Source organism: Ptychodera flava, chromosome 7 (assembly GCF_041260155.1).
Source record: "Ptychodera flava strain L36383 chromosome 7, AS_Pfla_20210202, whole genome shotgun sequence".
NCBI lineage: Eukaryota > Metazoa > Hemichordata > Enteropneusta > Ptychoderidae > Ptychodera > Ptychodera flava.
In genome coordinates this window covers 14,692,386-14,710,899 of record NC_091934.1, presented here as the reverse complement: position 1 = coordinate 14,710,899, position 18,514 = coordinate 14,692,386, and the positions used below count along the sequence as shown (strand labels likewise).

The following is an 18,514-nucleotide window of genomic DNA, read 5'->3' as shown; positions in this document are numbered from 1 at the left end:
TTAAAATGTTTGAGAAATAGATCTTAGAAACAGAAAAGCACAGGGACTTGACTGTTCTGCCAAGACACAAATGATAAGTTAAACACCGGTCCAATTAATATGGGTACAGTATCCACATGTAAAAAAATCTGTAAATCAGGATTGAAGCATTTAGAAGACACAAATGTTGTCTCACTGAAATATACCAGGCTATATATGACTCAGTTCCACTGTAATATTACAGAAGTTGATAAATTTGACATATCTGTATTTCCTTTCCTGCCGTGGAAGAAAATTTCCACCATTGAGAGCATGTGGTTTGTCAAGTATGGGCATGAACAGAAAAGGTATCAAAAAAAAAATTCTGACGGATAAAATTTCTGAGTATTGCATTGTTCAGTTCCAATGTGCTACATTTAATATGCATCGATACTGACAGATGACCTGATGAAGAGAGAGAAAATAAACGTTTCAACGCTAGTCACCTCTGCACTATTGCATTTACACTCAATCTATATTTTAATTCTGTGATGCCCTGTAGTGATTGGTCAAGTTGGAAAACTCTTGTGCACTGATATTGTTATTAAAAGCCCTGAATTTTTTTTTCAATGTTGGTACGCCCTCTAGTGTTCATTGATGTAAAACAAAAGAAGAGACCCCTATCAGTCTGACTTCAAAACACTGCCATTCAAAGTGCTATAGCTTTTTGAGAGAAAACAAAATCAGAAGAAACAGAAGACTGGCTTTCAGCACAATGACAGAATAAATATCATCATTTTTTCTGAAATAAACTTTCTTAACTTAATGAAACACTTAAAACTCACAAGGTCAAGTACCAGAGCGGACATGCTTAAAAAAATCAAGGATATTAAACTTTCAAAATGTTTTCAATGACAATGATATGACTGTTTCTGAATGTAAAACATCTCAACTTTTCATGTTCATGTGATGCATTCTTTGTTGTGAACTCACACAACATGATTGAGAATGCTAGTTTGACTGTAGTAAAAACGGCCTTGTTGGTTAATATGAATACAATAGAAAACAAACTTGTCCTTCACAGTCAAGTCAGATTGGCTGCAGCTAAAATGCATTTGCATAGCACAGAAAACACTCTCACCTTGCTTATGCAAGCTTTCCTGCTGGCAAAGTTGTGCCAAGACCAAAGTTCGTAACTATAGTCCTGCCTTCACAAGTGATATCTTTTGTACAGAACAAGGTGTTTGCAACTTGAAAGACTACAAAACAATTAAGGTCACAGAACAAAGAAATTGTACATTAACAACAGTAAGCTATGGCCTGGTAAACATCCGTAACCTGAAGATATAGACATTTGTATATCAGTGCCCTACACATCAACAATGTTATTGTCTTTGCTGATATGTTTGTGTGTGAATGTCAACAATGACCGTCACCCATGCCTCACTTCACAAAGGTACAGTTGTTGTTGGTTCAACTACGACAATGTCAAATTAATATCAGTAAAGTCCCAGACTACCAGATGCATTTCAGAATTCAGAAAGAACATTATGCAGATTGTTTCAAAAACAAAAAATCTAGCTAGGTCAGAATACACCAAGTTGCATACTGGGGCAGGACAAGCTACAGGTGGTTGTGACATTACCCATAAAACATACTGTTACAAAAGATGGCTCTGAATTAATTATTTTTATTGCAAACAATGGATGGGGCTGCTGTTAATTTTTTCTTCACAAGGGGAGCAGGTGAAGAGTCAAAAGTGTCAAATTGAGAGAGAGAGAGAGAGAGAGAGAGAGAGAGAGAGAGAGAGAGCGAGAGAGAGAGAGAGAGAGAGAGAGAGAGAGAGAGAGGAGATATTTTGATTTCAACTGGAACATGGAACTTATCAGTACTGAACTTGAGAGGGCTCATGGGTCCTTGAATATTGAATACAACCATGGACAGTTCTTGTTTAACTCTCTATGATAAACACAAACATGCAGACAAAAGATAACAAAAGATGACATGAAGGACAGGTGCTCTATTGATGGAAACTAAGACGATTCCAGCCTTACTCACAGCAAACAGGTACGATAACACCTGTCAGGTCAATGAGTGAAGTTTGGCCTTCAAGACAACATACCCTTACAGTTTCTTTTTGAATATTTATTGTATACACACTGCTAGGCTTGCATCCCTTGTCACTGTCTGACTTCAACTTTCCCTGTCCCTTCAATGTGGGTCCAAACATACATGATTGAAAACAAAGGGGAATTAATTATGGAAGCTCTGGTTAAGATCCTGGCAGGGTAACATTTCGTTAAACTACTCCTACAAAAACATAATTACATGTACACGGTTGCAAGTGCAAAAGTTACGCATTACTCTGCTGAAGTTCAGTTCAATGTTAAAACTACTAATATTCAATTTCAAACCAGTCTCCTGCACCACGTGCAACAATAAATCAAAAGAAAATATGAATAAACTGCAAACCCCACCATCTCGATGAAAACAACAATTATGAAGGCTCATACGCCCCAATGTATTGCAGTTACAGCTCACTTGCCTTTCATATCAGTAGCATGAACTACTTGTTTACCAAGCTACAGCAAAGTGGCAGTATATTGGAGACAGTCAAATTTACACATTGACACTCCACAAGGCATTGAGAAGTAAACAGCACTACAGCTTATCATAGGACATTGTTGTGTATTGCTAGGGTATTAATGCCATGTAGTGAGACACTGAAGAAATGACATAACTATTACATGTACAAGCCAGTTGTACAACATTTGCATCACCAATTAACAGATTACAAAAAACAGTGCTTTACATGAATCAACAGTTTAATTCACAGCTTCCTCATGAAGTCTACATCAAAATGAGAAAGGTACCATTAATTAAATCCAAAAGTGAAATCAGACACAACCTGAGACATCCTCTGATTATCTTGGTTTTAGGGGTCATGACCTCGTACCCATAAGCTGTTAATATAATCACTATCTTTTGAGGATGGAAACTTTATACAGTATAAGATGAGCGTTTGACCTTTGGTTCATGCAGAGGTAGGCAGAAACCACTTAAAAACAGTACTTCAATGTGGTCGGTGAACAGTGATAAAAATAACCTTGACAGCACTGTCCATTGTTCTATGGTCACGATTTTACACCAATTTACTTGGCATGAACTTTGGAAGTTGTGATTATGCTTTACAGTGACAAACATTGTTGCTAGACCAACAGAGGGGGGTTTAAAAAATCAACAAGTTTTTTTGTGCCAATATTTGACGAAAATTGCGTAAACTATCGGCGCATGCCTTCAGTCAAATCAAATGGAGTTGTGTTAACTTCGGTGAATTTTGTGAAGGCAGAGTTGACCATATGACTGGTATGCAGACAGTTTGATGGAGCCGCTTTGTAACCATGGTGACAGGAAAGATAAGAGCAAGCATGATAAGAACCAGTATGTCTGTGCTTGATAATTATTTGTTGGAGGGCATCAACACAGAAAACTTTTGAGTTATTCTGTTGATAAGTACATGTACATGTACCTTCAAAGTATCCCTGAGGGTTACACTACTGTTACACTACTGTTACAATACTGTTTATCAACTTCTGTACAAAGAGCCCACGCAGTAATGTAGCAACCTTAAAGAAATTCTGGACGTACTCTATCTTGAATATTAATACAAAATTTTGATGTAACTGCTGAGGAATTTTCACTGTATTGCAGCACATATAGTTCAGATTAAGTATAAACATGCCCAAAGGGTAATAAGCTCTCAAGCTAAAAATATTTCGGATATCTACATAATGATCAAAATATCTGGAATATTTGCAGAGTGATAAAAATATTTGGAACATTTGCATAAATATTACTTTATCTATAAAGCCTGTCGCACACAAGAGAAATTAGCTGAGCAAAATTTCATTCAAGGCTGACTGCTCAGCTAGGTTACTTTCGTGTGCAGGCAATTTTTCGTGACATTTTTCCTCTCGAGCCATTGAGCTAAATATTCAACATGTTTGATATTTTTTGCCTCGCAAGACAAAGTCCTCACCGTGTGCACCGAGAAAGTAATTTTCCTCACATCTTTATGTGTGGAGATCACATGACAGTGCAAAATGATCGCCTATTTTGGCCCGTAGCATTTTAATGTTTTTAAACACATTGGCACATGAAAAATCGTAAAATAGCTGAGCAAACAGCCTTGAATGAAATTTTGCTCCTCTAATTTCTCTTGTGTGTGGCAGGCTTAAAGACTGTAATTTAGCCAATTAAGTACTTGCTAGGACAAAGTATAAATCTCTCCTGGCAGACAAACTGCAATAAATAGAAAAAATTTCTCTGCTAGTTACTGTGTGAAAGATTTCTAAACTATAAGATAAGATTTTAAAATAAACAGAGATAAACATGTCAGTCTTTATTTATGAAAAATGTGAAAAAATTAGATTCCTAATTAGTCATTACCATTAAAATATTTGTTTACATTTTAGCAGTTTGGAATTGAGTTCCGTTTTTTCTTAAGTACATTATACCCTCCAGATTTCTTTCTTGGACGAGTTTCCTTTTCAACAGTTTTCTCAGCTATCTTGGGGCTTTCATTCTCCCTCTGCCTGTATCTGTATTGTTCATTGTCATCACTGTTGTCATGACTACCACTGCTTTCCTCCTCATCTTCCACGTCACTCATGTTGGCTGCTTGCAGATGGATTCCTGCCGTGTTGATTCCAAGCAACCTCATACTATCAATATGATTTTGAAAACCGTGCATGCCGTCATCAGTGTCCTCATCCAGAGAAGCCAGAATGGCCTGGCTCTCCTTTGCATCTTTTTTCTTCTTAGCTAGGTAAATACTGTCTTGAATGCCCAGTTTATTCCTGCACTTTTCTGCGGCTAACTTAATCTGTTCTCGTTCTTGTTCCTCCTCCTTGTCTTTCCTCCTCTTCTGTTTAATCAACTTCATACTGTCCTCAATACCGACTGGTGCCGAGTTACGCCTGACCACCTCTTCTTGTCGCCTTTCACGTTCTTTCTCCATTCTATCCTTTGCTAGGGCTAAGCTGTCCTTCATTCCCCCGTATTCATCCGAAGATCTGATGTCCAGGCCCTGACCACTGTCCTGGGAGTAATACCTCGTCCTGATGGTGGGAGTCTTGGGTTCTCGTTCACTCTCCTGAGCCGATCGCCGTCTCGCTCTTGGATTCATCTCCTTGCGACTGCTTTTTGCAGTGTTGTAACCATCATCATTAGTATCCTGCCTAGGTGATCGGCGAGTTCTGCGAGGGCTCACATCTCTATCAACATTACCGTTATCTCTATCTACTCTCCTCCTTGGAGTCCTAGCTGGTTTGACATCATCATTTTTACTTCCATTCATTACCGGCACAGGAAGGGGGCGTCTGTGCCCCGGATCATCATTGAGTTTGTCAAGTTGACGTCTTTCACGATTTTTTAGTCGAATCTCTTTTAACTTTTCAGCGAGATCATCTTCCTCTGCAATGTCACTGTTGTCTGGAATTACATCTTTCACTTTCTTTTTCCTTGGTTTTCTCACCTGCTGATGTTCAACTTCAGGTTCTTCCAGGGCAGGTTCTTTCTTTGGTGTCAGTGTATCTGGACGAACATTGCTTTCTTTTCTGTTTTTTCTGGTCTCTCTTTCTGGCAAGTCATTTCTCACAACATCTGTTTTGTCCTCCTGAACATCCTTGGGTACCCTTCTCGCTGACACTGGTCTATCTCTTCTTTGTCTTTCTCTCCTTTGTGGAGTCTCAGATTCTATCTCTTCAATCTCATCACTTGATATTCTTCTATGTCGTCTTGGCACTTTCTCCTGCTTGACCTCATTCCTGGCAAGGTCCTCATCATCTGGATTGCAGTGCCTATTATTTTCATTTTTAGTCCTTGCTTGTTGAACTTCCACACTCTTTCTAACCTCCTCTTGGCCTTTGCCCTTGCCTTTTCTTTTGTCATTTCCTCGATCAGTGGCTGTTTGTTTCTTGATTCTAGTTCTCTGTTTCACAGGTTTTTCATCATCCCTGTCACCCTCGCTTTCCCCATCTGAGCTTTCAGCCTCTGAGCTTTCTGTCTTATCCTCCGGTTTCTCCGCCTCTTCATCCTTAAACACTCCATCGCATTCGGCAACTTCACACCTGAACATCACAAGAATGTCCTCAGCTGCTGGACGGTCTTTTCTCTTATATGACACCATTGATGTGATAGCATCCTTCAATTCTTGGGACACACTTATATCCTCAGGTAATGTGGGCCTGTACTGTTTATTTCTGAACAGTGCTCGTCCAAGAGGGAGATTGAAGCCATTCTTCTGGTAGGAGATTGACAATTTCCCCCTTGGTGTAGAATTTGTCAGTAAGGCAATGAATATAACCCCGAGTGAGAAAACGTCCACTTTCTCATCATAGCGTTCTTTGTAAATCTCAGGAGCCATGAAGAGTTCTGTGCCACAGAATGTCTCCATTATGAAGCGGCCTGTGACAGATTCAGCGATTCTGGAGAGACCAAAATCGGACACCTTTGCGAGGACCTCTCCTCTCTTCACGGTGATCAAAACATTGTCTGGTTTGAGGTCTCTGTGGACGGCATTCCTCTCATGGAGGTAGGCGACGGCATCTGTCATCTGTGTCATGAGTTCAATCTTGAGATGAAGGTCAGTCAAGCGGTTCTTCTGCATCATATAGCGGTTGAGATTGTCCTCAGTGCAGTACTCCATCATCAACCACACATCCCACGCATTCCGTCCATCACTGCTCTGCGTCGTGATTACGTCAACTATCTTGACAATGTGTTTATGTTCAAGTTTTGACAAGAGCATGACTTCCTTCATGGCACTAGTGTGCTTCTCCGGTGTGTCACAGCTCAGCTTCTTCCCGGCAAAGCAGTCTTTCTTGTCCAGGGAGTTAAAAAGCAAGACTGATCCGAACGCCCCGCGTCCAATTGTCTTCACTTTCTTGTATTTATCCATGGTTGCACTCAACTTGATGGCACTAAAGTGTTACAGGTGTTTGCACTTATCAGTAGAATGCCGGTTTCGCCAAGCATGGCGTGGTCAGTTGATTGCAAGCTGAAATATTAAGACATCAACATGGTCACTTGAAAGGTAAGATATACACAATATTGACCTGAATCTTCATTTATCAGACCAGTAAAGAAAATTCCTTAATGGCATTTATGATAGTGATAAACAATGTAGTCATATGAAGTGTGATTTGAAGCAGCTGGATATTGCAACAATGAATGATGCAGTGTTCAGGAAGGCAAGAATAGTTGGGGAAAAAACAGCATAAACATTGTTAGGGTTTGGGAGGTAGGGAACATCCCTGGAATGGTTAATCATACAAATGTTATCAGCTTTGAGACACTGATAAGCGGTAAGTGCATTGGACTTTCAAATAAGTTGCATCAAGCATTAAAAGCAGTTCTATTAAAAATCTCTATTTCAGGAAATCTTACACTGGATATTTGGTGCCTGTTTGAGTTTTCGTTAACATACATACCGTACAATATCCCTGACTAATTGCTACCACCGCTTTTTCTGATAATATGGTTATAATAACGGTATGTTGCCATGGCAAATAATACCAAATGCCAAACCCATAATTTATAAAAACCCAGACCACTGCCTCAATTTGGAATTAATGTGTCATAATTATTCATAATCTATCTGCAATTCCTGTCCAATCATATTACCAAATACACATCCAAATATATCAAGGATTAAAAATTATTGTATTTATCATTGCTCAGAGTGATTTTTCTTTGACAAAAACTGGTATATAACAGCCAATGTGTAAAAAATTCTGATTGAAGTATGTTACACATTTAGAAATGCTGAAATACCACAGATTTTTGTGGTCCGGTAAACTGAAAAAAGGCATATGCCGCTTTCTTGGTGAAAATTCCATTCTATGTGCCGTCAACAACATATTGAACTATCTCATCATCAAACATTCAATTTCTAACTGTTGATATGCAGATAAAAGTGAATTTGATATCATAATTGTCAGATATTTTGATGACAAAAATTGACACATCAGCTGCAATATTAAACTGCACATGTGAATGCCTGTCAAATATGTATGACAAATTTTTCCTGGAGTTTTTTGACACTGTCACATTCAATAAAAGGGTTAATACAATACAAGTTACCATATCATTTTCGAGAAAAATAAACACACAGGTTAATTTAATCAATCCATCTTGCAGCTGTACCTTCCCTAGGTTTTATCAGATCATCTACTTATGACAATAGAATTGATATATTATCACCAAAATGTTATTATATGGATTTGATGAGCTTATATTAGATTTTCTGTACTTGTAAAAAATACTTCCTTTGAAAATAGGTTTCATTACAGTTCCCATCACAAAGCCATATATATTTGTATATGTTGACTACATTTCTGTGACATGAAGTATGAAGCTCTGTAACACATGAACAACAGCCTAAATACAGCACAATGCAAACACTACTTTACAATATATTTTTATGTCAAAAAATTTCAAGTGTCAATATGTTTATATTGATCCTTTAGCTTCAAGGTAGTTTGAGTAGTCAGTACTTGTCAATTTGAAGGGGATTTTACAGAGTTCTGGTGACAAACAGGCTTATAACCTTAGTACAAACTCTTTTGGTGCACAGCTTGACAGACACTGACCTATATATCATTAGCAAATTCCCTATAATGACTGACATACAATGCACAATAGAATGACATCAAGAAAACTCGGAAGTTATCATTTCTTGCTTCTATTTCATTATACAGGAAAGCTCATTGGTGCTTTGTTACTCTGCTATTTGAATGACTGTATGTCATTGTAAATTCCTTTTCAGACACACAAACAAGGTATGTGAGGCAAGCAAAAGCAAAGAATATGTCACAGTACACCTTTGATGTATGATCAGCTCTTTGTTGAAACAATAAAGTGCAGAATAAAATTGACACACTCTGGGGAATTTTCTCCTACCATGTGACCTACTTTTTATTGAATTTGAAATGTTGTATTCCATTGTGCCTTACATTTAATACATGACTTCCTTGTCATAAAATGTCACAGAAATGTAGCATAAATATACCTTAAATGGATTTGTGACAGGAACTGTGACGAAGCCTTCTATTTCAAAACAAAATATAATTTCTTGTATGTTTTCTAGTTAGTCTTATTTCTCTACTGAGTGTATTTTATTTATTGCAATATTGATTCTGTCTTACAACATGTCATTTATGAGACAGTTAATTCCGGCCTCTATAACACCTACATCATCACGATAAGAATTTTCTGCAGCACAATTTAAATGACATTTATCCTTACAAGCAATCCAAAATGAATGGCTCTTTTCTTGTCAATATTATCATATTTACAAGCAAATTCATTACAGGAAGTGTATCCATGTTATGGCATGTATAATTTTCAAAGGTGATTAAGTCAAGAGCTGTCTTGATATATCAGTCATAAAAGACAACAACTGGCTGCAGACATTTTTTATGCCATACATTACATGGCCGGGTAGCCTAGCAACAAAAATTTTCCTTATTCACATGGCTTCATTATTTGGCAGCCATTACATGCATGGCTGTTGTTATTGCTAAGTCTTCCCTTGTTTAATTGTTTAGCAGCTTGGTGTAAGAGAATGAAAACCTACCTAAGGGTTCAATAGCATGCATGTAGATCACCTGAGGTGAATGTGTTTATGTTCAGCGGATTACCAGCAATGTTTTATGATTGAGATGCGGCCACTCTGATTTCAGCATAGGAAGAACGCGGCCAACGTATCTGTGTCGTGTGTTTACCAATGAGATCATAAGAATGACAATATTTGGGAAGTGCTGTGCGTGGCTCCAATGGCGACCATTGTCACCACTATGGAGGGCCTTTCAAATCAAACCAAGGTCACACTCCGTGCAGTCCTTGCAGTGTTGGCAAAAAAAGAAACGAACCTGGTACTCACCTGAGGGACAACTCCTTGTGAACTTAGTGGAGGTGAATGAAAACATGGCCGACAGTTTCCATGTAACTGCCTATTAAGAGCTCACTCAACTGAAAAGGGTGCAGAGAATATTTTTCACACACACACCCTATGAACTGTTGTTATATTATTGTAATTGTGAAGCTGAGAATCGACACGGTGCTGAGCCAGGTGTACACTAGTTCATAGAGTGGCTTCAGCTTTGTATATCCGGGTCTGTGAATTAATTTATTACCAGACGGAAGTGAGTGCTGACAGAAAACCTGGCATCACTACGCATATTAGCACACAGTGCAGCTCAGGTAGTCACATGACCAGCTCTATAGGCTGGCTTGGTTTATTGCAAACGTACTATGACTCAACACACACCAACAATGGAAAGGACACACCTAAAACAAATCCTAGGTAGACCAGTGGTTTGACATTTACAACGTATCAATTGTAACTTCTATTTCACCGCTTTATGTCTAAAAACAGGACTGACATTACGATGGAAAATCCCCTCCCCACCCCTACCTAACAGTGTGTTGTACCTCTTGGCACTGATTCAACAGGTACTGGGTTCATGACCTTTCAACTTCAGGTCATAACAGCTCACTTTTTTCACATTCTATTCTACTCTGACTTAAAAAGGCGGCTACAATGCCTTGGTGACTCATGCCACAGAAAACAATAATGACAGATATTCACACGTACAATCATACAGGTATGGTAAACATGAAATGGCCTTTTGAAGAAAAAGCATGTCCTCCTTTGTTGACTTGGAGTGCTTTCAAAAGTTTCTTTTGATTCAGACAAAGGAGGGCAGATTGGAGCATGACATCATTGCCACTGCAGTTGTTATGCTAAAAGGAGTTTTGCGAAATCTTTGCTGATGTTCCTCAACTCTAACACACCATTAACATCAAGAACTGCAACAAAGCATTACTTTAAGATGTGTCAGGGTTTTACCAGCACATCAACAAGGCCATAGCATTCTGATGTCACTCTGATTTTTTACCATTATTTTCAATATTTGCTACAAATTTCCAGTGTAGCAAGTCGGTCCTCATAAGTGAACATTGATATGTTGAAATTGTGGCATTCTGAATTAGCACGAGTTAATTTCATCAAAAATCTCGAAGTGAGGTTTCAGTTATTAATTGAATTAATTATTAATCAGCAAGGAATGTCTACCACATCACTACTTCACCACATCAAATTTTGTTGAATATTTTTTTTGCTCATGACATCTCAAGAAACAATAGAAATTCAAGTTCAAAACAGCTATCAACAGTATTTTTTTGTGATTTCAAGACCAAGAATATTCAGATTATTAATACAACATATGCAAGTCCAGATAGTTTTATGTGAAAAGTTCGATAAAATTGAAAATTACTTTCAAGCAGGTTCTGTGTTAAATCTGTGAGCGGTCATCACCAAGACGGGGCTCGAATAACCTGGACTGCTAGTAAAACATTGCCATACTGGCTCAAACTTCAAGGTAAAGAGAGCTATGGTTGACTTTCGTTAACTTTCGCTGGAGAACATTGTGATACAGCTAAATCTCCACTTCAAGACAGCTAATTTCCATCAATCTAGAGTTCTATATAAAGGATAAATGTCAGACTAATTTCGTTTTCAATTTGCTACTGCTCAGCACCAGTTTCAAGATCTACTATACATGTTCATTTTGTCTATTTTGTTTGAATCGCTAGTAACTTAGGGAGTCCACTTTATACCATCACTTTTATTTAGAGCCCCCTAAGAAAATCCCTGTTAGTTCACAACTCAATGTGTGTCCACTCATCTTCAGTAATGCCAAGAAGAGTATTATTGCCAAAGTCATTTTGAAGTCAAGTTGAAATTTCAAAAAAGTTGTCACGTCAATTAAAATTTCATTTACCATTCATGTGCAATATCAGAACAACATTTTCACAAAGTACATTTTGAAAAGTTATTGAACTTATATCCATTACTATCACTTATCACAGTATCCGTGCCATCTATAATGCAATCTTCAAAAGATGGTAACAGAATGTTCCACCATTGATGGCTTGACTGACGGTAGTTTAAGAACAGGCTCTGCACTTTCAGTATTGCTAACAAGCAAATATCCATTAGATTATGGGTCGTGATTTAATTTCTCAGCAGTTATATCCAACATCTTTTAAAAGTACTATGATGGAATTATGCATCTTCATCAGTAACATGTAAAGGTCAGAAGAGTATTGTCTTTTATCAGAAACAATAAATTATTTGGACTCAAAGACATCATCATCCTTGTAAGTCTATGAGCAGTTCACATGTATATGTCAAGGCAAAGTGGTTGGATGTAAAGTAACCAAGACAAGAAATTTGTGTGTGTGTGTGTGTGTGTGTGGTAACAATGCTGTGAGGCTATTTACAGAAATACTACTATTCATTTTATTGTGATGGTCAGTGAAGGGGTTTCCCCCTCTTTAAACCTGTCTCCTGAAATGTTTCTTCCGCGAACTACAATTGTAAAATACCATGAACTTCATGTCCTATCAAATAACTGTCTCTTAGCAACAGGTAATGGTAACAACAAAACAACTGTCTCCTAGTAACAAGCCACGATAACAAACATATAACAACATGATAACAAAACCTATCAGCCCTATCGTCAATGATGTCATTAACCTCTGCATATCTCAATTATCAGTGCTACTTTATATATTTCACCAAGTCCTACAAATATTTTCACAGTGTTTCCACAAATTATTTATCAAATAGCTGAAAGATAAAAATTTCTAAATTTCAAAACAGAAGAAAATCCTTTCACGCGGTACACAAGCTTTCCTGTATGGTTGACTGCACAAAAAATTATCTTTGGTGCTCCATGTTTCATTGTCTTCAAGATTCTAATAATACTTAGCGTAGGAACAGGCTAATTATCATGTCAGATTGTCTTAAAATGAGGCTAAGCAGAGAAATACTTTTGTTTTTGCAGCTTTTGCAAGAAAATTTGTCAACTACGACATTGAGGGCCTACTGCTCTGTTGCCCTGTGTGTTGTCCATATGGATAGTTTTCAATCGGGTTCAAACTCACAACATACGGCATCAAGTCGCCTGGCGGTGAGGTATACGTAACAGACAGAACTGCCCGGCCAATTTAATCTTTAAAAGATGGTAACAGAATGATCCAACATGGATGCCTTGACTAATGGCAGGCATTTTCCTGGCTCCAAAACTCTCAGTATTGCTAACAAGCAAATATACATTAGATTAATTGTTGTGATTTAATTTCTCTGTAGTTAATTTTAAACATTTTTTTAAAAAATGTGGAATTACGCATCTTCATCAGTAACATGTAAAGGTCAAGAGTGATGTCTTTTATCAGAAACAATAAATTATTTGGACTCAAAGACATCATCCTTGTAAGTCTATGAGCAGTTCACATGTAGATATGGCAAAGTGGTTGGATGTAAAGTAACCGAGACAAGACATTTGTGCGTGTGTGTGTGTGTGGCGTAACAATGCTGTGAGGCTATTTGCAGAAATACTACTATTCATTGTATTGTGTGTGTCAGGTAAGGGGTTCCCCCTCTTTAAACCTGTCTCCAAGTCTAGTATGTACAGTCTCCTGAAATGTTTCTTCCGCGAACTGAATTACAAAATACCATGAACTTCATGTCTTATTAAACAACTGTCTCCTAGTAACAGGTCATCATAACAACAAAACTGTCTCCTAGTAACAGGCCACGATAACAAACATATAACTACATGATAACAAAATCTATCAGCCCTATCGTCAATGATGCCATTAACCTCTGCATATCTCAATTCGTATCAGTGCTATTTTCAATGAGGCCAAGCTGGACAATACTTTTTGTTTTCAAAGCTTTTGCAGGAGAGTTTGTCAACTCCAACATTGAGGGCGTACTACATTGTTTGCCCTGTGTGTTGTTGATAACTGAACAAACTACATTAATTTTTCATCACTTGGATGTTAGATACTCAAGTTTTTTACACTTTTTTCCTGTGACAATGGCAGTTATCGATTGGGATGTTTGTCAGGAAGGAATGTCACATCGCTACATTTTAAACAAACCAGATTATGTTGAATTCTTCTTTTTTGTTCAAGACATCTCTAAAAATAATAGAAATTTGAGTATAACACTATTGCTATGTGAAACATTGGAATTTCAAGACTAAATAAGAATATTACAGCTTCTAATAGAAATTGAGTATGTTAAAATACATGTAGTTTGATGTAAAAAATTGATTAAAAACTAAGCTTGAAAATTGATTTTTTATTACTTTCAAGCAAATTCAGTCTCAGACTGCTACTTGCAGGCTGTAAGTAATAAGATAAACGGTGCGTCAGCTAAGGGGTGTTCCCCTCTTTCAACCTGTCTCCAAGTCAAGTATGTAAAATCTTCTGAAGTATTTCTTCAGTGAACTAACATCATGAAATACCATGAACTTTATGACCTATCAAACAACTGTCTCCTAGCAACAGGTCACAATAACAACAAAACAACGGTCTCCTAGCAACAGGTCATGACAACAACAACAAAACAACTGTCTCTCAGTAACAGGTCATGACAGCAACAAAACATATAACAACATGACAACAAAACCTATGGGCTGTGTCATCACTGATGTCATTAACCTTTTCATATCTCAATTATCAATGCTACCTTATATATTTCACCAAATCTTATAAATATTTTCAGAGTGTTTCCATGTCTTAGTTTCCAAATAGCTAAAAGATCAAAATACTTCAAATCTCAAAACAGATTGAACAGTATACTTTCACTAAGCACACAACTTTTCCTTACTACACAAAACTGCAAATTTTTGTTTTCTTTTTTGTTCCAAGTTTCATTGTTATGAAGATTCTAACTTACTTATTGCAGAAAAATTTCTATTGGGTCAATATCACAATGGACGTTCTTAAAGACTGATGTAATAGTCAGATGAACGGTAACCCTGCTTCCTTTTGAACTCAAATATTAATGTCCATGAGGCCAAGCACAGGAATACTTTTGTTTTTACAGCTTTTGCAAGATGCATAATCAGTCAACCACAACGTTGAGGGCGTACTGCTTTGCTTGCCCTGTATGTTGTAGGGAACTGAGGAGTCTACTTTTAGGTTTTCATCACCAAGACAAGACGTTAGATATTGCTGTTTTTACACTTAATCTCCAATCCATTGTATTGATGTAAATTTTCAGAACACAATTTATATCTGAACTGAGGCATGGTAAATTTGAATTGCAGAAATCCTAACATCTTTGACTTAATTAATCCATTGTTCCTGAACTCCATGAAATCTTATGAATGTCTCTATGCATATGCACCTGGAAAAATATATTAAGTTTCCTTATGAGGGTAACATGTGGTCAGGAAACCTGTGTTCACAATAATGTCAAGAATGGTTCTACTACAGAATAAAAGGACTCGACATGTTCTACAGACTCAGCATGCCAAAAATATTCACCTTATGGTAGTAATTACAAACCCCAATGTAGAAACTCGTACGGAAATATATTTCAGTACGCATTTGTGTTTGTGGTTTTGTTTGTACCGTGGTCCATTTGAATTCTGGGTTTAACCTATTACAACATAATCATTTGCAATGAATCCTAATGGAAATATTAAGTGCAGACATTAATTGATAAATATCTTTAACTTCAAGTTGGTGATATGAATGTTTAAACAAAGAGATGTAAGTGACAGAAGAACTAGCACACAACAATTACCATCAAACCTAAATATCCTTTGAAGTGAAAAAAATGTTGAGAGTACTGCAAACTTTATTCTGGGTAATGGATGAAAATATGTTTTCTAGTGACAATCAATGCACTTAAAAATTTAAACAAGGTACACATTAGTGTAAAATTGATAACTCACACAACGTTGATTAAAATATGTCTTTTAATGACAATCAACAGACTTGAAAATTTAAAACTGCACATTGATAACAAACACAACCTTGATTAAAAACATGCTTTTAACCATAGCAGAACTCAGTGCTTGACTTTACAAGACTATAAAGAGGTCCTAAAGCACTAAATGTGGTACAGAACATGAGGTCCACGTAGATTCTCTGAAATGACTACTGAGGACTGGTGTTCAATTTGCAGAAACTGATACAGTTTCTGCCTTACCTAATGTACAGCAAACAGAATATACTGCAAGATGAATGGGATCCTTTCCTGGATTCTACTGTATCATAATATTTTTCAGATCCAGTGGGCAAAACTTTTGGCCACAAATAACTATTTAATTGTAAATAAACTCAGATTTGTTTGAATATTTACTGAATGTATATTACCAGGCTTTCATCCCTTGTCACTGTTTGATCCTAAGCTTCCCTGTTCCTTTATGTGAGTCAAATCATACAACTAACAACAAAAGGGAATTTTACTGAATTTAAGGAAGCGCAAGCTAAGATACTGACAGGTTTATACATGTAGTATGGTTCCAACTAAAATATCTACTGATACAATACTGCAAAGGGGATTTTTTCCCTTAAATCTTTCTCAAAGTATTTTATTTATTTATAAATTATTTAAATTTACGATCAACCAATGGTGACTAAATAAGCCAGCTTATTAAATTCTCAAGATCCCCATACTTTTATAAATTTTATAAAGTTTGTGTATTACAATTTCAAGCTTCCTGGGACACTGTATTTGTGTGTACATTTGTTTCACGGACTGTTTAAAAGGCCTACAAAACTGAATAAGACTTTATAGATTATATACTGCAAGCCCCCTAAAAAGTTGTGCATTAGTTTACAACAGTTCAGATCAATGTTAAAATTATTTCAACCAGTTTCCTGTAGCACAAACAATAATAAATCAGAGAAAATAAGGACTAACTGTGAAATACAATACTAAATGAAAGGTACAATAGTGTAATCAAAGTCATTAGTCCTTTTTCAATGCAGGACAGATTGCAGGATCATATCACTCCTTTGCATATTTACTTTGGAAAGTTTGGAGGGACAAATCATACACGACCAGAATGTGTACAGTGCTATGAAAATTGAGTTCTACAGTGTCAGAAGCATGCAGAATATAGCATTCAAAACCGGCACTTAAGATCACAACGAAAACTGCCAATTATACAATACCTGGCTCATTTGATGTCCCAGTCATGAATGTAGATGTATAATAAGCATTCTATGTAATACTGCAAAGGATGCACTCAGACGTTAGCGACAAGCATCATTTTCAACTTTGCATAAGGGAATATACTGAGCTATTTTCTTTGTGTAGCCTTCATGGTATTTTTTGTAATATAGTCATAATATTGCTGCATATATAGTTCAAATTATGAATTGGAGAGGTTAAGAGGTAACAGTATCAAGCAGAACTGGGGTATTTGTCCTGATATTGATTGCTGCTGCGCTTCAATTTTTATAAGCCGAGAAAGTAATTTTACTAATGTATGTACTCCAAAGAAAACATAGGGCCAAAGTCCCTGAAGCTACTATAGACATGGATACAAAATTAAGTATTTCCTGACTGTATGAAATTATCTCACTAAGGTTATCCTAGGGACCTGTAAACAAATATTAAAAGCTGTCTGACTAGCGGTTTTGAAAAAACAAGCAACCCAACAGTTGACAGAGCTCTGCTGTGTTATGTAGAGAAAACTTTTTGTGACACATGTATTGATGAAGAAGGCGGATAGCTCATTAAAGGATGGCCTGACCAAAAATGGCAAAATTAGCTGCAAAAATACAAAATTGAAGATTTCATCATAATTTCAATATATTACATTAAGATAAAGCCTAGGACCTGTCTACCAAATATCAAAGCTATAAGATGAGTAACTTTAGAGAAACAATATTTTGACCAAAATGGCAAAAATTGACCAAAAAATACAAAAATTGAAGATTTCATCAAATTTCAATATATCACATTAAGACAACCCTAGGAACTGTATACCAAATATCAAAGGCAACAGATAAGTATTTTTGAGAAACACATTTTTTGACCAAAAATGGCAAAAATTGCACCAAAAATACAAAATTGCAGATTTCTCATATGTTCAATAAATATATCATATTGAGTTCATCTGTAGGAGCCTGTATACCAAATATCAAAGCTGTCAGACGAGCGGTTTTGATGAAATAATGTTTTGACCAAAAATGACAAAAAAATTCCTTAAAATACAGATTTGCATATTTCATCACAATTTGAACAAATCTAGGTTGGGTTATCCCTAGGGACCTGTATACCAAATAACAAAGCTGTCTGACCAGTGGTTATGAAGAAAAGATTTTTTACCAAAAACGCCTTTTTAGGTGCCAATTTGCATATTTTCAACAATATCAAAAAATTAAAAAAATACAATTTCTCAAAGTCATATTTTCATCCTAACAACAAATATCAAATCAGTAAGTACTGCGGCTCTCAAGATATTTGAGTGGACGGACGCCTCATAAACGGACATAGATACATACATACATACATACATAGATACATACATACATACATATAGACTGACGCCGTACGGATACCAATCCCAATAGCTGCTAAAAATGAGCTCCCTTTGTAGATTGACAGTAATGACAGGAAATGCATGGTCACTTGTGGTATAGACCCTCGAGAAAAACTTGAGGGTCT

General features: G+C 36.7%; 2 protein-coding genes across 2 annotated transcripts in view; both read right to left on the bottom strand.

Annotated features, from left to right (window-relative positions):
- Nucleotides 1-18,514, bottom strand: part of LOC139136838 (serine/threonine-protein kinase mTOR-like) — a 148,656-nt gene that overhangs the window by 43,371 nt on the left and 86,771 nt on the right. The gene's annotated exons all lie outside the window — the stretch shown is intronic.
- Nucleotides 1,629-10,162, bottom strand: LOC139136840 (MAP/microtubule affinity-regulating kinase 4-like). Its single transcript, XM_070704674.1, has 2 exons — nt 9,905-10,162; nt 1,629-7,018 (listed from the first exon to the last, which is right to left on the bottom strand). Exon 2 carries the CDS (start codon nt 6,917-6,919, stop codon nt 4,430-4,432), a length of 2,490 nt encoding a protein of 829 aa, XP_070560775.1. The 5' UTR covers nt 6,920-7,018; nt 9,905-10,162; the 3' UTR covers nt 1,629-4,429.